The sequence below is a fragment of the Ochotona princeps genome, chromosome 27 (genome assembly GCF_030435755.1).
Source record: "Ochotona princeps isolate mOchPri1 chromosome 27, mOchPri1.hap1, whole genome shotgun sequence".
In the NCBI taxonomy this organism is placed as follows: Eukaryota; Metazoa; Chordata; class Mammalia; order Lagomorpha; family Ochotonidae; genus Ochotona; species Ochotona princeps.
Genome location: NC_080858.1, coordinates 26,850,899 through 26,874,911, shown reverse-complemented (window position 1 = coordinate 26,874,911; position 24,013 = coordinate 26,850,899). Strand labels below are relative to the sequence as shown.

General features: G+C 47.4%; 1 protein-coding gene across 1 annotated transcript in view; it reads left to right on the top strand.

Moving 5' to 3' along the window:
- Window positions 1–24,013, top strand: part of NELL2 (neural EGFL like 2) — a 237,230-nt gene that overhangs the window by 19,934 nt on the left and 193,283 nt on the right. Inside the window, exons 2-3 of the mRNA XM_058656001.1 lie at window positions 10,674–10,759; window positions 11,084–11,212. Coding sequence (XP_058511984.1) covers window positions 10,705–10,759; window positions 11,084–11,212 — 184 coding nt within the window. The 5' untranslated portion in view covers window positions 10,674–10,704. The remainder of the gene's footprint in view (window positions 1–10,673; window positions 10,760–11,083; window positions 11,213–24,013) is intronic.

Below are 24,013 nucleotides of genomic sequence, written 5' to 3'. Positions count from 1 at the left end.
TCCTTGCTTACCATGTGCCAGACATAAAGGAGATGCATTTATAGATGGTATTCTTATATTTAGGAAATATTGATATACATGGATTTTATATATTTAAAAGAAGCCAGCAGACAAAACTTGTGAAAATGGGACTTACATCTGGAGTGGGGGAATGTAAACAATGGGCAAGCAAGGAGGTGTTTTGTAATGTATGTCATAAGTAAAATCAAACAAGGAGAGCAGGTCACTGGGAGTGCTTGAGCTGTGGTGGCCTTCCTCAGGAGGTGGCACTTGAGAGAGACCACACAGCTGTGTCCAGAATACTGCAGAGAGAGGAAAGCAAATGTGCAGTGTGACTCCAACAACAGCCAGGAAGGACTGAAGCTGACTGCGAAACACTGAGAATTGGTGGGAGAAGTCTCATGGCACAGAGAGCTGGGTGCCCTGGGTGAATTCACCTAGAGGGTCACGGACGTCTGGATTTGAACGTGGCCCTTCAGAAAGGCCTTTTGAGAAAAGTTACCTCTGGGCCTGAGATTTGAGATTTCATGATCTGAAGCATAGAGCGTGGCGACCATCCAGAGGCTAAACCTCCGCAAATACCTGTTGATTGAGTGAGTAAATTAGGAGATCAAGGCTTAAGAGATAACTCTGAAATAGATCAGCTGCATGATTTGGAACAAATTTCTTGACTTGTCTGTGGCTTGATTTGCAAAATGAGCTGCTTCCCTGGGCCCGTTACTAAGGTGGTGTAGGTTGCACGTCTGCCTGGAGAGCAGCAGTAGGCTGGACCACCCTGCCATGCATCGTTTCTCTGGAACTCCATGGTATGTCTTCCCACTTGTCTTTGCAGCTCCAGCCTTTGGCCAAGGCACTCATGCCTGAGGCAGAGGGTGGCTGTGGCTGGCTGTAGCATTACTTCTTAACAAGGGCAGGATGATGTGGGTGGGCACAGATGACCCTGAATCTGTCCCTGCCAACCTGGTAAGGCACCAGCAGAAACCTGACCTTCTGAAGTCATGCATTGGCAAGTGGGGAATGGGTCCTCTGTCCAGCAAGTGCATATGCATCAAAAAGGAGATTCTAATCAAAGTGGCTGAGCTCTGGCAAGAATCTGTGATGAGTCAGGAATTTTGAATTATTGTGTCTTGAACCTGAACATAATGAATTTTCCTTAAAGGTGTGTGCTATATATAGCTTTAGGAAAAGAGAATTATTTTTGGTGATAGAAGAGGCAGAATCAAACAAAAATCTTCCTTTGGAAGTGAAATTTTAATGACTTCTATATTTACCATTTCTGGAGTTAAGTTTACAGGAAGAAGGAAGAAATGTGATACAAACCTGGTTCCTGTCTGGATATGCCGGGCCTCTCTGGCCGTCAGCCCTCAGGGAAGGGTGGTGTGTCTCCTAATGCCAGGCACAGCCCTGTCCTTTCTCAGGAAGCTTCAACAAAGCTGCAGGCCAGCAGACAGCTGGGCCACAGAGCTGCTGCACTCCCTCCAGATGAACACTGAGTCCCGAAATGTGTTGGCACAAGCAGCTGGTGCTCGTGCTGCCTGCCTGCTGGTGGGTAAAAATAAGGACTGCGTGGTGGGCAAGCTTCTGAACTGGTGACGCATGGTTCTTGGAGACAGGCATTCGACAAAGCAGTAAGTTAGGGCAGTGCTCAGATTGCCGAAAGAGGCTCACTAGCTAACAGTGCTATTTAATTACCTTTATTCACATTTCCAGTTTTCTTTTCCTTGCTATTCCTGTGCACTGATTTTAATTGTGATTTTTTTGGATCATGATAACTGAATCATGAAGAATAGTGACACACGTAGGCCAGCTCTGAGGTGTCATGGTTGACTGACAATGGCAGGAGCCAGCACTCATGCAGTGTGTGGCTAAGTCAACTTGACCAGCACTTGCCTTGGTGTAGATGTAGATAAGCACTCAGTATCATGCTGACAACAACTCCAGGGAGATTGTGCCTGGGTAGGTAGGCACACGTTACCATGCTGACAACACATCTAGGTAGCTTGTTTGTGCCCTAGGAAAGAGGGGGTAGGGACTTGACCCCAATGCGTCTAACTAAGTTCCAAACTTACTGTTCTTTGCTATGATGCCTTTAAAATGGCATTTCAAGCAATACTTGTTTTGGTTTACTCTGAGGGTTTGTGGTGTCTGTAAAGCATGTTGACTGAAGCTGTCCTTCCCCCATGATGCACAGATATCGTCTGTACTTGCCGTTGCCAACAAGCAGCTCAGGGTGTGCACCAGCTTGTACACATTCTCTTCTAATGATGGTTTTTGTCAAGATTTGTTTTATTTATTTATTTACTTTATTGGGAAGGTAGATATACAGAGAGAAGGAGAGACAGAAAGATCTTCCATCTGCTGGTTCACTTCCTAAGCAGCCACAATAGCCGGAGCTGAGCTGATCCAAAGCCAGGAGCCAGGAACTTCTTCCGGGTCTCCCACACAGGTGCAGGGTCCCAAGGCTTTGGGCCGTCCTCCAGTGCTTTCCCAGGCCACAGGTAGGGAGCTGAATGGGTGAGGTGAAGCAGCCAGGATATGAACTGGCACCCATATGAGATCCTGGCAGATGCAAGGCAAGGATTTAGCCACTGGCTATTGTGCCAGGTCCTGAATTTTTTTTTTCCTAGAGCACATTTCATCCTTGTAGCTTTTCTTCTTGCTGTCTTTATTTCATGAGATTCTAATGTTTTCGAAAAGCTTCACAAACTGAATATTAGGACCTTTCATGTTATCTGTGAAATCAGGTCGTGTTGGAGCATGTGGTTGTTAAAATCAAGGTCTTCTGACCATGAACACAAAATGCAGGAACAACACAGGGAATCACGGATCCCCTGCCACCATCTCAGATTTTGGAACAGGCAAGAAGCATGCTGTGGCATGTGTGAACAGATTGTGGCCTTTTGTTGCTTCAGAGTATTTTTTGTTCACATTGATTTTTTTATTGTATTCTTTGTATTAGCCACAACCTGTCAGAGAAAACTGCTTGTCTTTTTGGATCTGGATTATTTTGCTAAGTTTAATGGTCTCCAGTTCAAACTCTTATGAGTTCCCATGGTTTGTTAGTGAAGTTTTTGCTGCCCCTGTATAAGGGATCATGTCATTTGCAAATGTTGATGACTGACTTCCTTTTCTTGCCTAATGGCTCTGGCAGAAACCTCCAGAAGTGTATTGAGTAACAGTGGTGAAAGTGGACATCCTTATCTGGTTCTGGGCTAATGATATTCTATAAATTCTGAATACTGGGTGAGCTGGGCCCGGCTAGGCTGTAGCACCCACTGCAAATGTTAAGGTGAGGTGGGCCATGCCAGACCAGGCTGCAGCACCCAACCAGCACATATGAGACCCTGGGTGTGGAGGATGAGGGAGCAAAGCCGGTAGGGGGCTGCATGGGACTCCCCTGCTGGACCACCACCCCCACTGGAGAGTGTGAGTTGGGATGAGGGCAGAACAAACCGAACAGGGCTACAACACCTGTTGGCCTCATGTGAGCTGGATCAGAGAAAAGCCAGGCTGGGTTGACTGTTCCTACTGGTGCAGGTATAAGTCAGAGTGGGTATGGGTTGGTTGGGCTTTGCCACAGCATCATTTGGCAGGTGCTGGCACGGGAGGCAAATTCTGTCAATTTAAACTGCAGAACCACCTGGAAAGTGCATGATCCAGGAGTGGGAGTGGGCCCACAGTGGGCACTCCCTCTTGGGCTGCCACTCCAACTGGTGAGCATGAGAACCAGGACTGGGGGAGGCATGGTTAGACAGAGTGGCACCCACTGGCAAATATGTGGGACGGATAGTGGGATTGGTTGGGTTGAATTAGGTTTCAATGCCCATTGAAGACATGGCTGGAGGCAGAACTGACCCAGCAGTTGCAACCACCAGCATATGCATAAACTGATTGGGGTGATGGTCTGTGCCGGACCCAGTACTGTTAAGCACACACAAGAATCAGGTCTGGGATCACCTCAGACGAAGTTTCTTTTGGGATTCCCCCAACTGAACTGCTGGATTCAGAACCCCAACCATGAAGAGAATTGCAGGCTCCGTGGTCTTACTGTGGAATGCGTGTGTCAAAGCTTAACCTCCTCAGTGGTTAGATGGACAGCATATCCAGGTTCACATGGAGGATATGGCAGTACATTGGAGCCTGCAGAGGACATGGGTACCATGACAGAGGGCAGAACAAATTTCTCAACTACCCCAGCCAAGTATTGGCAGTGAAAATCTGAGCAAGTGGAGACTCTAAGGTGGACTATGTCAGTCAGTGGATTCTGGAGAGATTTCATTATGCTTGGAATGGCAAGATTGGCAGCAATTCAGAACTGTTCTATTGAAACCACTTGAGCAGTGCTCTCGGAGCATGCCCCATGTTGGGGACCCTGGGATGGTTGGGGGCTGCGTGTTGCTTTTCCCTGTATCTCCCTTCTTCCCCCAGATACAGAAAAGAAGAAAGAGAATGTGGAAATAATGGTCTTACCCACTTTTCTGTAGCCCTTGACCCTTTGCACCCTAATCAATTATGTAAAGACCATCATCATCATCATCATAAAAATAATTCTATATATGGTTTTTGATTTTCCTGATTTTCTTCCTTTTTTTTGTCTGACTAAAGTACTTCAAAAGATTTGTCTTCTATCTCTGATACTCTTTTTTTCTGTTTTACCAAGACAGTTTTTAAGGTTTTTCACTGTATTTTTTACTTGACATACCGAATTCTTCTTTTCTAGTGTTTGACTCTTACCATCTTTATCTCTGTCTAGGGCATGCATGGATTTCTTGCATTTGTGTCATTGACGCTGAGTTTTTGAATCATCCTGCAGTTATCCCTTTGAGTTCTTTGATGACAGCTCATTGATCTCATTTCCACAGTGTAATTATTTTCCTCGTTCATGTTTGTTGTCTTTCTATGTTTATTTTTAATGCTTGGGAAAATGCTTGTTGGTATCTCTTTTGAAAGTTTGTTCGTGGAATATGCCTCTAGGGCCTAGTCCAGTGGCTCTGGCTTGTGACAGGTGAACGGAGAGTGAAGTGTGTTGAGGGGCCGCTCTGGCCAGCATGTGGGGTGTGCAAGGGTCCAGAGTGACGCGCAAGTTGGGCCTCATGGGTCTCTGTGGTCACCATAGTGGATGGTGCGTCTACAGCCTCAGCTCTTCCATGAGCCAGGTGAATAGCTGCCTTGGGTGAGTTCACGCCTGGGCAGTGCCTGCTTAGGCACAAAACCTCCCTGGGCAAGTATCCCTGGGCACCCTAGGGTGAGTGCTGACCCCTCCAAGGTCTCTTGCCAGTATTCTGAGCTCCTGGAGTCTCTTCTGGTGTCTGCCCAAAGACCCAGCTCTGCCCCACCTGGGGAGATGTCCCACAGCCAGAAGGTGCAGGGCCCCTCACTCCCAGGGTACGAGGGTTCTGCTTAGCTGAGTGAGCCTGCCTGTTCATGGGGCGGGATAAGGGTGCCTTGGCAGGTTGGGGGTGGGGACAGAAGCAGCCCGTCTCTTTCTTTCGTTAAGAAAGTGTCCCGCGCAAGCCAGCTCTCCAGGTCAGACTCACAGTCAGTGGGCATGTGGAATTCTCCCCCGGATACCATCTGCTGGAGGCCCATGGCTGCTCCAGCTTCTGTCCACTTGTTCTAGGTATGCGGTGTTTCCCTTGCTGACTGTGGAGCGACTGGGAGTGGGTGGAGTGGGAAGCAGTGTGGTCTCCCTTCCTGGAGCTAGAGCTAGGTGGGTGCCTTGGCCTGGACCCCAAGCCTGTGGGGTCCTGGGTCCCCTCAGATCAGTACCCAGTGGCAGGTGGTGCTGAGGCCCCCGCACTTCCTGCTCTGACACGATGACGGCTGCTGCTGTGTGGATGTCCTGGGTTGCTGGTCCTGTCCTGCGAGCTGCTCTATGTCTTGGCTGCTCCTGGGAGTTCTCCTCTGGGAAATTCTCTCCAGCTGTGTCCTGGGGACGCCGGCCTTCCCTGTTCTTCTGGCATCTTCATGTGGCCAAAATCGCTCTGTCTTTTCACTCTGCCCGTCTTAGGTCCCTCTGTGGTACCCTGTTGGTATTTACTCTATTTTTTTGCTTCTTCATCTGTGAACATTTGGGCTGCTCCAGTATTTTGGCAGAATGAGGATATCTGCCACAAACATCCAAGTATGGGCCTGCGTGAGGAAGCAGTTTGTGTGTCTCTAGGGTACATACTTAGCAGTGAGAGCTTTAGAAGCTGCTGAACATTCTCCAAAAGCCTGTAACTTTTTGGTTTCCATGAGTTTGCAAGGCAGTGGGAGCCGCATCTGTCAGCACTTGTAATTGTCAGCTTCTGTTTAGCCATGCCGTAAGTGATTATCCTGTTGTGGTTTGACTTTGGATTTCTCTATCAACTGCTGTACTGGGACACCTGTGTACTTTCGGTTTGCTCTGTCGTCTATTTTTGGAAAGCATTTATTTACATTAGTTAAATTTAAATTTTTAAAAATTTTAAAATCTCACCTGTTAATGAAAACGCAGTCTTTTGGTCTTACTGAAATGCAAGAATTATTTATATAATCTGAATAAAAATCCCTTATTGGATTTATTTTTCAAGTAGTTTCACCTATCCTTTAGCCTGGAATTAGCTTATTGTATCTTTCAAAAAATAAATAACCTAATTTTTTCTAATGAAATACTACTTATTTTTTTCGTTTTTTGAAAATTGATTTTACTTGAAAGTCAAATTACAGAGAGCGCGAGCGGGCGTAGGGGGAGAGAGGTTCTCCATCCGGTGGTCCACTCCCTAAATGGCACCAGTGGCTAGAGCTGGGCCAGTCCAAACCCAGGAACTGGGAGCTTCCTTCCAGACCATTTAGCAGGGAGCTGGATGGGAGATGGAGCAGTCATGGTGAGAACTGGTGCTCATATGGGATGCTGAGGACTAGCCTGCAAACCATCACACTGGCCACCGTTTTTTCTTTTAATATGCATGTGGGTTTCTTTTTCAAATCTGATTCAAGCCACAGGATTTCCCTTTAAGAGGCTTATGCTTTATGATTTACACTAAAGTTTGAGTGTTTCTCCGTGTCACTGCTCAGCAGATTTTCTGCTCAGATAACAGAGGTTGGAGAAAAGAAACGGATCCCCTGTTTCCTATTTACATCCCCAAGAAAGCCTGGGCATTTCAAGTGAGATGTTGATTTTAGAATTCCAGTCCTGGGGAGAGTGCCTTGTGGGCCTGTGTCTGCACATGGCTGAGTGGGAGGCTGGTGTTATTGCGGTAAGCTTTGCTTTCTGTGGATGGCCATGTGCAATGCCTGGAGCAGTTCGCAGTGCTTCCTGTGAGAGGTGATGGACCTTCAGAACTCCCCTGCGCGTCAGAGGGTCACTGATACAGTCCCCTTTGCTTGGCTGTGATTCAGTTTCCAGTACTTTGTACAGATGGAATCCCTCTGTGGTCAGTCTCTACAGTTACAGCTCCTCACTGACCACTGCTGTCTTAGCTAGAGTCCTTCTGCCTCTTTGACTCAGGAACTTTGAGATAAACTTATTCATTTGAAGCTCATCTGTGACTGAATAGTACTGAGCCTTTACTCAGTTTGCTGTGTGTTTGATGTAGCCAGGATCCCTCAGGGAATTGGACCATTTGACTGCACTTTTGCCATATAGATTCTCTAATAGGAGATCCTGCTGGAGAACATTACCGTGGAGTTAGGGGATGAAAACTGTGGAAGTTCCTTATATCACAGTTCCATAAGTCAGCAGCCTCAAGTGGCCTCACTGGACTAAACCCAAAGTATTGGCAGGGCCTTTATCCTTGAAGGCCTTCGAGAGCTCCAGCCAGGTCCTGGAGGTTGCCAGAGACCTTGATGCATATCCCTGCTATGTTCTTCCACTCCCAAAGGCAGCAACATGTCCATTGTTCCCAGAGGCCATTGCTCAGACCCCTGTCCTGTTTCCTTGGTGCATGGCATAGGGTTCTTGGGATTATGTTGGTCACATCTAGAGAACTCAAGATCATCGGCCTCATTTAAGGTCCCTGATTAGTAATCTTCGTTCCACCTATCACCTTAAAGCTTTGCGTGTGTAAAGCACGGTCCTAGGTACTAAGGATTTAGAGAAAAGTTGGTTTGTTTCTGTAGGGAGATGCTATCCTGCCTACCACCGTGATTACAAAGAAACAAACTGCAGTCCCTTGCCTGAAGAATGTGGGTGTGTGGAGCAGAGGGCAGAGGAAGGCATGTGGTGTTGCAGCTTCTCTCCCCCAGCTGAATTGGCAGCCTGGGGCGGGGGAGCTCTGGGCAGAGGGTGGAGAGCCAAGTGTGTTTGTTACATTTGCTGGAACACAAGTTGAGAAAGCTGCACAGGGGCTGCTCTGGCGAGTATGTGGATGTGGCCACGGCTTGCCAGTCAGGCCCTGGCTGCTCTCTCCCACTGGCTCCCTGCTAATGCATATGAGGAAGTCAGCAGAAGATGTCATGTCCTTGGCCTCTGCCATCCATATGGGAGACCTGGATGGAGTTCCAGGCTCCTGCCTTCCACCTAGCTCAGTCCCACCTGTTGTGATCAATTGGGGACTGAACCAGTGGATGGAATATATCTTTCTGGATTTCTCCCTGTCATTCTGCCTTTCACATATAAATAAGTGAACAAATAAAATTAATGAATAAAGAGAACTGTAGAAAGAGAGTCCCAAGGTGCATGGATGAAGTGTGTGTCAGGACTAGCATCCAGCAGGTGTAGACCCAGAATGCTATTCAAGCCCTGCCAGGTGAAGCTCCAACTAGTGTCCAACCCCAAGTTGTGAGCTTTGAGGCTGAGCACTCACATGGTCTCCAGATTTCACACTTTGGATTTATACAAGCAACTCTGTCCCCTCCTGCTTGCTGGCATTTCCATTACTCCCATGATACTTAATTAGGTTGTGTATTTACAGTAGTAGATTCAACCATGTGGGGGCAAACACTACCCTTCTGGAGGGAGTCCAAGTGAGGAAGTGCTAGGCAAAGCCAGCCTTGAACCTGTGGGGAGACAGCACTGGGAGAGTTAGGTGCAGGAGGCAAAGCCAGCCTTGAACCTGTGCGGAGACAGGCCTTGGAGTGCTGTGAGTTCAAGCAGGCCAGTGGACTTGAGGTGTCCATATGTCTTCATACCTCTTGTCTCCTCACGTCTGCTCTTCTGGTAGCATCACGTGAACTCTGTCTTACGTCACGTTGCATATGCTTATGCTGCTATGGAATGCTTAATTGATGAACAATCTTTTGATTTAAATTTTGAATTTTATGTAGTGTGGTTTTACAAACCAGAGAAATTTCATACAATAAACAAATAATATAAGATTCCCCAAGATTTAAAAATTAGAGTTAAATGGAATATTTGATAAGATTTATCTTGATTTACCTTTTCTATTTAATCTTCCATTTACTATGCATTTTCTTCCATTTATCTATTATTTATCATTTGTTTATATCCCTACCAATTATGTGTCTAGTCTGCTTGTTTATCATCTGTGCCTGCCTATTTAAAAATCTACCTTCTTTCGCTCACCTGTGTCTATCAATCATCTACCATTGACTTATCTCTATTCCTTATTTGCCTACCTACCATTTATCATCCATCCATCCATTCATCATGTGTTGTCTTGTATTTATCCCTTTAGGTGTGGGAGGCTGTGGCTGTGCCCCTCTCTCAACCCTGAGCTTGTCCTGGAGAGCCAGGAGCATCCAAGTTCTGCGTGGCAGGGGGCGCGCGCGGCCCGGGAGCTGTCCAGAGGCTAAGTTCTGCCATGCCGTGTCAGTCCTGGGGAAGCTCTCCAGCGCCCCGCCCCTGGGATCTCTCAGCGAGGGCTCCCGGGCTTCCCGGTCGGTCTGCAGCTGGCTTCTGCCCCTCTCCATAGTTGGTCTAGTCCCTTGGACCTCTGCAGGCCTCTGCTCTCCCTGGAAGGAGTGCCGCACCTGGGCTAACATGGAACAGAGCGCAGGGGCGCACAGGGGCGGTGGGTTCCCTGCCCTCCTCGAGGCAGGCAGGTGCCACGCGTTTTAGCCGCACCCCTGCGGCTGGGGATACCTTCTCGCTTTGCCTGGGAACCCCACCCGGAGAACGAGGACCCTCCGGCAACTTGGCACCTTCAGTGTGGATCCTCCGATCCCGAAAGGACGCGGCCTGGCCCGGTCAGCAGGCGCGGAGGGCGGAGGCTGCCGCGGCTTCAGGCTCACTGGGCCAGCTCGGAGCCAAGCAGCCGCGCGGGGGAGGACGCGCGGCCGGGCCTCTAGCTCCCCTCCTCACCTCCCGCCTTCCACGCCCCCAACCCCCTCCTCGGGAACCGATCTCAGGCTGCGTGCTCTCGCCATTGTCTCTGCCTCCACCACAGGTTCGCGCGGCGGCCAAGACTCACGGTGTGGCCGCCCGAGCCGGCCTTTCTGGGGCTTTTGCCTCGCTGCCGGGCGAGCCTCGCGCGGCTTTGACCCGGCTCGGGAGCGAATTTCCCCGCAAGCCCGACCTCCAGGGACCCTTCCCCACCCGCCTCCCCGCCTGCGCCGGCGCTGCGTGGGGGAGGCTGTGCGCATTGGAGGGTCCAAGTTCTCCGCGCGCCGGAGGGGGGCCTCCCTTTCCTTTCTTAGGCGGTCCAATCGTCTTAATCCCGCTAATCAGTAGACGCGAGGCAGCAGCTGGGGAGGCGACGCGTTTCCCGCTGGATTCCCAGAACCTCTTCGGTGTTTCTTTTCTGTTCCAGAGGGAGGCGATGGACTGAGCGGAGCCGCGCCATGGAGTCTCTGGGTTTGCTGAAGACCCTCTGCTGGCTTTGCGCTCTCGGAGCAGGTGCGTGTCGGCCCCACCGCCGACTCAGTTGGTTCTGGGTGGGGGCTTAGAGCAGGGGCGGGGCAGGTCCGCGTTGTCTGCTTGCCCTGGCGATGGCGACTCGGGTCCCACCCTAGCCGGGCTCTGAGGCCCGGGAACTTTGCGCGGGGCGGGCCGTGTGTTGAGTCTGGGAGATGGGGCTCGGGGCCCGGCTGCTGTCGGTTAGGCTGCTGCTCGCAGGTAGGCTCTGGGCGAGGAAAAGCCGCCTCGCGTCCTCGGTCCCAGTGTTGAGGCTTGTATCTTGACGCAGCCTTTTCTTTCTTCCCCCTTCCCCACTCCCACCAGTTTGGGGGCTTGGTGTGGATCCCTCCCTGCAGATTGACGTCTTTGCCGAGTTGGAGCTGGGCGAGTCCTCGGCCGGAGTGCGCCAGGTGCCGGGGCTGCACAATGGGACCAGAGCCTTCCTCTTTCAAGGTAGGGCACCGCGTGGAGCCCCCTGTGCGCAGGCAGTGCAGCCCGGCGGGGTGCTGGGGGAGGGGGTTGACATCCTGGTTCAAGGCGTCTGAGCGGGGTGAAGAGGGTCGGCGGGGCGCAGACCCACGTCCTTCTCTATCGCTGGGATCTTTCGCCCGCATCCTCACTCCTCGCGCGGGGCCAGTGGACAATCTCTTAATGACTGAACACCACTCTGGGGCAGATGGTTGGATCTGGAGTCCAGGAAACAATGAAGCGCTGCCCTAACGCCTTCTCTGGGCGGAAGCGTGTTAGGCGCAACCAGGGCCGGCTGCTGGTGGCTGAGTGGTGCTCGCTGCAAGTTGTAGGTGCGCGGCGCCCTACCGGGATTCCCCAGCCGAGCCTGGACGCGCGGTCCCCGGCTTCCCGCTGCGAGGCCGCCCCCTTCTCCCCCGCAGGGCACCTCGGAAGGGAATCACGCGCTCTCTGAGTCCCTGGAGAATGTTTCCAGGACTTGTGCGTTTACAAGTCTGCCTCCTGCCATCCTTGATTGCGTACTTAAGATCCTAGAACTTGGTTATAGTCATTAGCTGCGCACCGTGGTTTAATTTGAAATCACATTTGACTGTGCGTGCAGTCGGAGGGCAGCTCGAGTGCAACAGGCGCCCCTCATCAGTCGGCCAGGTTCCCTCAGGCAGCCACGCAGGACCGGACGTGAAGCACCGTGCGTAGGGTTCTCACACCAGCTGGGCCAAGGCCCTCGGCCCCGCCCCACGCAGGTGTTTCTAATAAGGTTTCCTGACTTGCAAGGAATTCAGCTGTGGCTTACCGGAGAGTCGGGGCTTCATAATAACGCCACGTCTGCGGACGTGTGGCCCAGAAAGGGAGACAGCTGCTGGCTGCGTCCCTGTGGGTGTTGTTGCCTGCTGTGGCCGGTGTGTGTCACCCCACAGCAGCCCAGCGTGCGGACGGCAGAGGAGCGTGGAAGGGGTCGCATTGCTTTAACACCAGATTGCTGTGGAAAGAATTTCAACGTTATTTTTATGTTTGGGAAACTTGCCTTAACGATTGTCTTTGTCTCGACACTTAACGATGATACGGCATATAGCTAAAGGTCTTCCATGGAGGTAAGGGGGCATATTGACTCCTTAGGAAACAATGGGCAGACGCTTCAACAGTTGGTGTCGGCAGAATGTCTCAGAGCTGAGCAGAAGTGTGATGCGGGCTCAGCTTCCGTGTTTGGTTCTGTGCTGGCTTTGTATCCGGTGGGAGTCCCTGTGAGCTGGACACGGGAGTGCGTGGAGACGGTCAGCTGTCAGTACTCAAGACCCGTGCGCTGGGTCACCAGGTCACCGGTGTACCATGCAGGCGGAGCTCCAGGGGTGCCTTCCCGCTTGCCTGCGGAGTGCCTGGACAGCACGGACAGACCCCAGGGCTGCGCCGTGGACGAGCAGCACCTTCACCCAGCGCCCTTTTGGAAGCGGTGATACGTGTTTAAATGGCATGCTTCTTCTTGGTAGGCATTGTGAAACACAGTATCTGAATTATCCATATGACCAGATGGCATGGGGAACCGGCTGTTTCTGTTGCCTTGTTGATGTCAAATCTGACATTCAGACAGAGGACATGCTTGCCAGGGGGGTTTGTAGTGTGTGGAGAGGTACAATTCCTGAAAAATTATGAACTTTACCTGCTGTAGCCACTCAGTGAGAAAGCACTGCCTCCGTGTTCCCAGTGAGCGCACCTTTGTGATGTGCTGCCTGCGTTCAGCTGCCCCAGGGCTGTGGGCTTGTCACAGGTGGTCTTAGGCTGCAGAGAGGGAGACGCTGTGAAACCTCTGCTGGGTTCCAGCAGCTCTCAGCCTTTGTAGCGAATTGCGGTGTGTGAGATGTCAGGGCAGGAATAGTAACACATTGTAGAACCTAGGAGATGATGTCAGCTTCCTCATGCGTGTGGCCTGATCTGTTCTAGAAGGTTAGAGGTCGGTGGCCGACCCTCTGCTCCTGTAGTAACCTGCCCTTGCTGCTCCGTCAGCTGGGCCATCAAGACACTCCCAAGCACTTCTTGAGCTTACTGCCTACTTCTCCTTTGGCCATGTCATTTTTGCTCTAGTGATTTTTTTTTTAAAGATTTATTTTTTATTTTTATTACAAAGTCAGATATACTGAGAGGAGGAGAGACAGAGAGGAAGTGGAGCTGCCGGGATTAGAACCAACGGCCATATGGGATCAAGGCTAGGACCTTAGCCACTAGGCCACGCTGCCGAGCCCATGCTCTAGTGATTTTTAAGATACATACATTTCAGCACTCTTTGGAATGGTTAGTACATTTTGCAAATTATCTTGAAAGATCTATCATTACAAATGTTCTGCTACATATGTATGATAAGAAATATCTGAAAGTCATTTTTATTATGATAGCACTTTAGCATCACTCACATGGCTTTGTTGCTGTGGAACTTGATTTGTAACTCTTTGGAAATTTAAACAGCAAGATGCTAGATTAGATTGCCTCTTAACAAATGTGGCTTTTGATTTGTGACAGTTGCAAAAATTTTCGAAAGAAGAAAGTGTCCAAACAATAGCTTGAAATCTACATCAAGATCTTTGAGTCATTTCTAGCTGTGTTATGACTCATATCCACAAAAATATACTTATTAGGTTTTAAAAAATGGAAGAATGAAAGATGAAAAGTTCCTATATGAAAGGTTATAATGAGAACCAGTGCAATTATATGTAGAATTGTACTTGCTTTAAAGTCTAGGACCCTAAGGTTCTTTTCCCTGTGTACTACAGATCAGGCAGGGGCGTGTCACAGAAGCAACGTTCTAGGGCTTTGTAGGATCTTGCATGATTTTTACATCTTCTATTTTAACACTTCATCTTTGCCAGATTCCCAAAATGGAGAATTTCATCAGTTGGTTTAGTAAAATCTCTTCTGAAGTTTTCTCTCAGATTTTATATGATAAAATAAGCATATTTTTTCCTGAGTTGATAGCTTGAAAATAAGCATAGTAAGTGTTTTTCTAGAACTGTAAGATTTAAAAGGACACTCTGATGTGGTGTTGAGTACAGACCTTAGAGAGACCTTTGCAGGCGCTAGTGACTGAAGGACGTGTGAGAATGCGCATTGGCTGCCAGTGCCTAACCATGTGATGGTGAGCAGCACCTGGGAGCTTAGGGGGACTCGGGGTCCCTGGCACCCCCACAGAACAGTCAGTAGCTAAGAGATGGGCCCAGGTGGAAGATCACTGATTCTGTTCCCATGGGAAAGTTGCTTATTTTTAAGATTTATTTTATTTTTATTGGAAAATCAGATATACGGAGAGGAGGAGAGACAGAGAGGAAGATCTTCTGTCTGTTGATTCATTCCCCGGGCGGCCACAAAGGCTGGAGTGGAGCCAGTCTGAAACCAGGAGCCTCTTCCGGGTCTCTCACCCTCTTGCAGGGTCCCAAGTCTTTAGGCTGTCCTGCGCCAGGATTAGAACCAATGCCCATATGAGTTCCTGGCATGGGCAATGCAAGGACTTTAGCCACTAGGCTGCTGTGCCAGACCCTGAAATTGCTTGGTTTTGCTGAGCTTCAGTGCCCAAAACAATTCTAACGGGAGCCTTGTAGGGTGATTAAATGAGTTCTGCTGATTTCTTCTCTCAAGCAAGTTGTTGTGGAGTTCCTTTACTGTTGGTGTAAGGCATAAAGCAATAGTACCTTGAAATAGCCTTCATGATCACTGTTAAAACATCTATGGAGAACACAGAGTGTGAAGGGCATCTTGCTTCCAGCTGGGGAGTCCCAGGGTCGTGTCTCAATCATCTGGAGGCTTAGGGATCAGAGCAGCACAGGCAGGACTGAGGTCCCAAGCTGGCCCAGGATGGTGTGCTTGGGGAGATGGAGTGGATGCAGAGGGATTGGGATAGGGAAGGAAGCCGAGGAGTGAGCCGGGACTGTGTGAAGCGGAGCATCATGTTAACACAGTGAAGTTGAAAATGTATTTCTATGCAAAGGACAGAATAATGATCCCTAAAGAGGTCCATGCTGTGGCTGTTGGACCTGGAGTATATGTGATGCTGCCTGACAAGAGGAAAACAGGGTTGTTGATCAGGGATGCTCCAGATAAGTAAGTGATCATGGATATCCTGGGTGAGATGTGTGTGTTCACATGGATCTTTTAGTTCTGAATAGAGGTGTAGTAAAGTCAGTGTGAGTGATATAAGAAGGACTAGGTTGGCAATTGCTGATGTCTGTCTGTCTGTCTGTCTATGAGAGAGAGACACCGACTGACCAACCCAGAGACCAAGACCGGATTCATGCAGTGGCTGGGACTGAAGCTGGGAGTCACTCACATGAGCGGTGACAGGAAGTACACTGCATTCAACAGTGGAGTTGTGTGCTCTGGTGTGGCATGCAAGTGCCATAACCATGAAGCCAAGCATTCACTCCTGTGGCTGGCTTGGAGGATGAAAATGGGCTGGCAGCCTGGGAGTGCTGGCTATCCAGAGAGGCTGGAAAAGGAGGGAAGAAGTATTGCCTCAGTCTCCAGAAGGAACCAAGGGCTCCTGGCATTGTCCTTTGGAAGTTGTTTGGACTGTGAGAGCTCAAATCTGCGTCACTGGGAGTCCAGCAGCAGTTGGACTCTCGTAGGGAAGCCGTGAATGGAAGGGGCGCATCAGTGAGATGGCTGAAGCTGTGGAGTGGTTTTGGTATTGGGCAGTGAGCAGATGTGGGAATGATTTTGAGGTTCACAATAGTAGGAAAATCCAGATTGATGTGAAGCAACTTTTTTCTTAAACAAATATGGCTGTTGAAGACTGCTCATGTGATTTGGAAAAAAGGGAAAAAATAGTAGAAAAAATTTGAGTCACCTCAGAGGACACCTCAGGCACCTTGAAGGTTGCTGGAGGACTCAGGACGACTGACAGCATGACCAATAGTGGGCTCAGATGAAAACGAACAGCTTGTTTGTATAAATTGGAGATAAAGAGTCCTCTGGTGGTCTGGAAGGCAACACTTTGCAAATGGTTAGCTTGGACAGTTAGCTGTGATCTTCATTCGAAGGTGCCCTCTGGCTTTGTCATGTTGCCAGAAGCAAAATATGTGAGAAGAGAGACTGAGGGAAGGACAGTTAGGCAGGAAGGATCCAGAGTCTCTCCAGCTTAGAATGTGTTCATTAAGATCAGAAACACATCTTCTGAGAGAAAGCCAGGTCATGGCCACATCCTGCGTTGGGAGTGATCAAAGTCAGCATGCTCAGTTATCAGGAGGAGCAATGAGATGGATTCTCTGGAAAATACTGACAGAGGGCCCTTTTTGGTCCAGTGGAGTGAACCATCAGTACATACATGGGAGTCCTACGATGTTCTTTAGAATATTATAGGAGCAAATATTGCTTCTGGCCTTGCTGAAAGTGTCAGTGAGAAGGTGAATGGAAGTAGTTGCTGGATGCCCCAAACTGCATGAGTTAGGAGAGAGGTTGATGAAACCACTCGGCTGCAAACACGGATGCTCTTTCATCACAAAGGATTGACTCAGGGCAGAGCTAAGAGTCCTGGAGCCTGAGCCAGATGTATGACGATTATTCCTGGGCCTGGAAACCACAGGGAGTCTGCCTGGGTAGAATTCAAATGGGCTTGGTCTGGCAGCTGCTGGTTCTTTAATGTCCCTCTTCTGCTGTTTTGAGCGACAGTAACCGCTACCCCGTGTGCTCTCGCTGACTTGGGACAGAGATGATCTGTCGCTTGGGATGCACAGGATCTGGCTGGAGAGCAACAGGGCCTCAAATTGGGTGACATCCAGACTCGCTCATGCCCCATTTAGATGATGAGACTGGAGACCTTGTGTGGTTCCCCACCCCCCAAATTTGTTTATTTCAAATGCAGAGTTATGGAGAGACAAAAATATCTCATACACACAGACATATTTTCCATCCTCTGGGACTCTCCCCAAATGGTCATGATAGCCAAGTCTGTGCAGGCTAAAACCAGGAACCTGAAACTCTGCTGATGTCCCAGCGGCGTGGAGGGGCCCGTGTGCTTGCACCATGCTTTGCTCCCTGAGTAGGTGCATTGGCAGGAAGCTGGATTGAAAGTTGGATTGCTGGAACTTGAACCAGTGTTGACATGAGCAGCTGCTGAACAGGCCGTACCACAGTGCTAGCTCCTGACAGTGTTTTTTACCTAATGAGTTGATTTTCAAAAGTTAATAATAAACGTTTCAGTGCAACATAATCCACATATGTTGTGGAATGGGTAAATCAGCCTGATTAACCTGTCTGTAACCTCTCACGTTCTTGTGATTGTTCGTCTACTCTGAATGGTGAGAATCCCCAAGTTAGTGCACTTCCTGAGCTTTTTCCTGCACTGAACTGCAATTTTGTGTGCCTTGGCTATCCCTCTGCCTACTCCACCAGCCCTGTAAGCATGTTGCACACTCTGAGGCCTCACGTGTGAATGGGATCGGGAGGTGCTTGCTGTGGTTGGCTTATCAGTTCTCCTCCAGTGACGTCCTCCAGGCTCGTTTGTCGCAGGAGTTTCTTCTTCAGGCAGAACAGTGCTCCACTGTGCCCTCTAACGTATTTGCTTTGTTTCTTGGTTCGTGGATTAGTTTGACTCCATATTGTGGATAATGTTGCAAGGACCGTACGGTTGATTTCGTCGTCTTTGGTAGCGTGTACAGAGTGTATCTGCATCATATGGAAGTTTCCTTTTTCAGTTTTTGACCTCCATCGTGTTTCTCCAAGTGGTTCTGCTGACTTCCATTCCCACTCTGTAAAAGTTCACTTTTGTCCACGTCCTTGGCAAACAAAAGGATTGTTGAACATTTTGGTAGCTGCCATCCCAACAGATGTGAAGTGGTATCTCACTGTGGCTTCCTTTGCTGGGCATCTTTTCAATTTGATGTAATTCATGTCTGCTTTTGACTGTTTTGCCTGAGCTTTTGGAGTAACACCCCCCCCCCAAAAAAAAAAACCCAGAAAAAGAAAAACCCAAAAGAAATTGTTGTTCAGATCAGACCTTTGGGGTTTTGTTCCTTAGCTTTTTTTTTGTTAGTAGCTTTATATTTTCTGGTCTTACATTTAAGTATTTGCTGCATCTCGGGTCTAACTTTGTAAGAGCTATGAGGTGGGGTCTCATTTTACTCTTGTATGTGAAGGTGTGTAATGTTGTCAGCACTGGTTATTGTGGAGATGCTTTCCCTCATGTTGTTTTATGATTGATTGATTTATTTTTATTGGAAAGTCAGATCTATACAAGAGAGAGGAAGAGACAGAGAAGATCTTCCGTCTGTTGATTCACACCCCCGGTGGCCGCAGTGGCCAGAGCTGAGCCAGTCTGAAGCCAGGAGCCAGGAGCTTCTTCTGGGTCTCCCATGTTGAGTGCAGGGTCCCAGGGCTCTGGGCTGTGCTCCACTGCTTTCCCAGGCCACAAGCAGGGAGCTAGATGGGAAGCAGGGCTGCCGGATTAGAACCGGTGCCAATATGGGATCTTGGCGCATGCAAGGTGAGAACTTTAGCCACTAGGCTACTGTGCTGGGCCCTCCCTTGTGTGCGTTTGGCATCTTTGTTTGCTTGACTGTAAATAGATGACTTCCTTTCTTTGCTCTCTGTGTTGGGTAGGTCTGTTTGTTTGTGCCCATGCCACGAGGTTTTGATTATTACAGCTTGGTAGTGTATTTTGATGCCTCCAGCTTTGTTCTTGTTGATCAACTGCTTTGACTTTTTAATTTATTTAGAATCAATTTTTATTTTATAATCAGTTTTAAATTTATAAAACAATAACATGAGCAATTAATATAATATATATGCCTTACTTGGTTTCCTCTGTTTATATCTGATTAGTGGATTTATCAACAATTAATGAATCACACTGTTTCACCTAATTTTTTAACGAAGTATTCTTTTTTCCTCCCAACCATCTAAGCTTCTATTAATCAGCATCCTGAGTTGAGATTTTTTTTTAGTTTTAGATCATATATTTAAGGAAGAAAATGTGGTTATTTGTGTTTCTGTCTGCTTATTTCTCTCAAATGAAGTCCTCCAGTTCAATCTGCTTTGCTGGAAAGGATTTTTAAACGCATAGATACAGCTGAATAGTATCTGGTTGGGTGTGTGTGTGCCCATGCATTTAGGTGGCAATATAGAACATTTTTTTTAATCCATTTTACTTACAAACAGTGCTGTTATAAACATAATGGAGCAGTGAATTCATGTGCTTTTTGGCATGTATGTGTTAAGAGTTAGCAAACCATGTGGCAGTTCTGTCTCTAGGTTTTTTAAAAAAGATTTATTTATTTGAAAATTGGAGTTACATGAGGAGGGGGACAGAGGGAGGGAAGGAAGAGTGAAAGGGAGAGATAGATTGGTTGTTGAAAGGCTCTTCCATCTGCTGGTTCACTCTCTGGAAGGCCCCATCATCTGGGGCTTGGCTGAAGACAAGCATTTCATCAGGTCTCCACGGGGGTACAGGGATGCCAGTCCTAATCTCCACAGGATGCCAGTCCTTACACGGGCTACAGGGATGCCAGTCCTTATCTCCACAGGGATGCCAGTCCTTGCACGGGCTAAGGGATGCCAGCGTTTGTCTTGGAGAATAGCTGGTTTGACATGGATGAAGTGAGAGCCCATAGTTTAGATGTGTATTTCCTTACTAGTTAGTGACAATGCATCTTCAGGGGATTTTGTGGTGTCATTTGAGTTTTAGGATTGTTTCCTTCCATGTCTGTGGAAAATACTATTAAAGTACTAATAAGAATTGTATTGTAGATCCCATTGAGTAGCGTGGACATTTTATTTTTTTTTCATGAATTTTTTTTATTAATTATTATGCATTATGTGACAGTTTCATAGGCTCTGGGAATCCCCCCCCCTCCCCACGCCCCTCCCCCCTGGTGGATTCCTCCACCTTGGTGCAGTATTACAGTTCAGATTCAATCAAGATTCTTTCCTTGCAAACATATACCAAACATAGAGTCCAGCTACTTATTGTCCAGATGGGTTGAACAGTTTCTTGGGGAGACCATTTCTGGTCCAAAGTTGAATATCGTGGACATTTTAGCAACATCAATTCTAGTCTGTCATTGTTAGATACCTTTATGTTTATATCTTCTTTAGTTTCTTTAATAAAGATTGTATAATTTTCAGTGTACATGCCTTTTCACTTCTTTGGTTGAATTTATTCCTAAATATTTTCTGTTTCCACAGCTGTTATAAACAAACTTGTGTTCTTTGTTTTAAGGTAGTTCATAATGATGTATAGGAACACAAGTGATTTTTCTCTGTTGATTTTTTTTGGCTGGACTTCATTCAGTCTGTGTACTGATCCTGGCAGTTTTTCGGTGAAATGTTTTGGTTTATGCATACAAGTTCATGCCAATGCAATGCGGGAATAGTTTAGCGTCTTCCTTTCCGTGTTGGGTGCATTTAGCTCCCTCCTCTTGTGGATTTGCTTGTCTCAGGCTTCAGTATTGGACTGACTAGAAGTGGCAGGGTTAGGTCTCTGTCTTGTTTCTGTTCTTGCAGGTTTTCACCATGGAGTGTAGTACTGGCTGTAGGTTGATCATATGTGGCTTTTAAGTGTTGAGACAGTTCTTTCACACTCAATTTGTCAGTAGTTTCTAGCATCAAAGGATGTTGAATTCTGCTAAATAGGCTTTCTCTGTCTAGTGAGATGATGTTATGGTTTTATTTTTCATTCTTTTAACTGATCACATTTGCAAGTTTGTTTATATTGAACACATGTTGGATCCTTGGGATAAATCCCTCCTGATCATGGCAGATGATTCTTTTGATGTACCGTTAGGCTTAGTTTGCTAACGTGAGTATTTCATTCAGGCTTTTTGTATATCTCTCCCTCACACATATTGGCTTGGCATTTTCTGTTTGGGTTGTGTTCTTGTGTGACATTGAGAACATGTTAATCCTGCCCTCGTAGGAGGAGTCTGGAAGTTCTTGCCTCTCTCCAGTGTTCTGGAGGACTGTGAGACAAGGGCTGGCATTAGCTCCTGAAACGCTTGCTAGGATTCATCAGTGAGGCTGCATGCTCTGGGCATTTCCTTTGGTCTGTTCGGATTTCCTGTTACTGTCAGCATGCATTCTTAGGAGGCTCTGTCTGGGAATTTGTCAGTTGCTTTCTGAGTTATCTAGCTTGTGATGAAGCGGTCACTCACACTGGTCTTTTGGATCTCTGTGGTGTCTGTTGTAGTGACTCCTCTTCATATTTGATTTTTTAAAAAAGATTTATTCATTTTATTACAAAGTCAGATATACAGAGAGGAGAGACAGAGAGGAAGATCTTCTGTCCGATGATTCACTCCCCAAGTGAGCCGCAATGGCTGGTGCTGCGCTGATCCGAAGCCGGGAACCTGGAACCTCCTCCAGGTCTCCCACGCGGGTGCAGGGTCCCAATGCATTGGGCCGTCCTTGACTGCTTTCCCAGGCCACAAGCAGGGAGCTGGATGGGAAGTGGAGCTGCCGGGATTAGAACCGGCGCCCATATGGGATCCCGGGGCGTTCAAGGCGAGGACTTTAGCCACTAGGCCATGCCACCGGGCCCTTCATATTTGATTTTAATTCTAAGTCTTCTTTTCTCTTAGTGTCACAAAAGATGTATGAATTCAGTTAAAATGACAACTTTCACTTTATTTCTTCCCTGAGATGAATCATTTCATTCGTTCCACTAACTGAGATTGCGTGAAATTTACTAGTTCTCTGAGGTGGCATCAGGTGATTTGTTTGATATTGTTCTTTTTCAGCGTGGCTGTTTATTGCTGTAATCTTCCCTCTTGCAACTCTTCTGGCTGCTAAGTATTGTCATGTTGTGTGTCTTCCCATTTTTAGTTATTTTTAGATTTTATTTCTATTTGTTTTTCAACCAATTGCTTGTTCATGATGATGATATTTAAATTTTTTAAAAGATTTATTTATTCTTATTGGAAAGGGAGATATACAGAGAGAAGGAGATATATAGAGAAAAATGTTTCATCCACTGATTCACTCCCCAAATGTCCACAACTGCCAGAGCTGAGCTGATCCAAAGCCAGGTATGTCTTCCAGGTCTCCCACACACGTGCAGGGTCCCAAGGCTTTGGGTCATCCAGTACTGCTTTCCCAGGCCACAAGCAGGGTGCTGGATGGGAAGTGGAGCTGCCGGGACACTAACCAGTGCCTATATGGGCTCTCAGCAAATGCAAAGCAAGGGCTTTAGCCAGTCAGCCATCATTCCGGGGGCCCATGATCATTAAATTTCCATGTATTTGTGAATTTTCTGAAATTTTTGTATTATGAATTTCTGTGTTTTTAACTATCATGATCTATCCCAGATCTGTTAGGAAATATTTTACACATATTTTACACTGGACATCTTACATTATATTTCTATTACTTGATATATTAAATAACACTGTCTTATAAAAAATAGAAAGGGACTCCATGACCAAGTACCCCCAGATATGGTGTCTGGTGATGGGCCTCGTGCCTGAGTAGTGCTTTTGGTGAGTCATCACAGAGAGAAAGGGGGAAGGGGTCTTTTCCTCAGCCTCTTCTATAGGAGAATTATTCCCAGTGATGACACAGGCACTTCCTACAAGACCCCACCTCTGAATACTATCATACTGGGTATTAGGCTCCAATATCTAGTGTATTGGAGGAATGCACTAGTTCAAACCATAGCAATTGCGTTATGATTGGAAAACATACATGATGTGCTTTTAGTTTTCTAAAGTATTGGCTTTGTGGCCTAACACATGATTGATCCTGGATAGTGTTCCGTTTGTACTTGAAAATTATGTGCTTTGTCTCCGAGGGATGGCCGTCTGTATGTGCCTTCTAGTTCTGTTCAGTCTAAGTACGAAGTGCCTTACTGTCTGTTGTATGGGTGATCTTTCTGTTGCTGAAAATGTACTAGTGAAGTCTGTTGCTTTTATGTTTTGCACTTTGCTTCTTTCTTTAGATATTTTCATACCTGTTTCATGTATTTAGATGTTTTAGTGTTACACCTAACTTTATAATTATTGTATTATCTTGCCGAGTTGACGTCTTTATACAATGGCTTTGTCTCTTTCACAGTTTTTATGTGACATAAGTGTGTCTGCTTTCTTTCTCTGTTCTTTATCAGTGTATTTATGTCCTTAAAGGTGAAGTGATATAGGCAGTATGTAGTTGGAGCTTGTTTTGTGTGTGTGTTTGTGGTGTGTGTGTGTGTGTGTGGGTGGGTGGGTGCTGATTGGCAGGGGGATTGAGGCTTGAACTCAGGGATTCAGATGTGTGTTGTGTGCATCTGTGGTGGCAACTGAATGCTGTCCCAAAGGCCTTATTTTGTTCATTCACTTCTTTTGATTGGTGACTTTAATCCATCATGTTCACAGTATTACCGGTCGGGGTCACTGTTGTTGTTGTCAGTTGTTTCTGGTTGCTTTGTGGACTTTCGCCTTCTTCCTGCTCCTCGTCTTCTGTAGTTATTAGGAGTTTTCTCGGGGGCTGTGCTTTGATGCCCTTTGTGTCTGTTACAGGTTTCTGTTTTGTTGGTATCATAAGGCTTACCTAAAATTCTCCATCATAGGCTATGTTATACTGGTAACAGGTTAGCCTTAATCATGTAAAATTTTGTATAAATTATTGCTCTTCCGCTCTCCAGCACCTTGGCTTTGATGTTATAGTTCACATGTTTGACACACAGAGCAAGAAAGGGAGAGGGGGAGATTCACAGACTCAGGGAGAGAGAAAATCAAGATCTTCTTTTGTTGATTTATTTCTCAGAGATGTGTCTGTCGGGTCTGGTCCTGACTGAAGCCAGGAGCAAGAAACCCCGTTTGGGGCTCCTGTTTGGGTGGC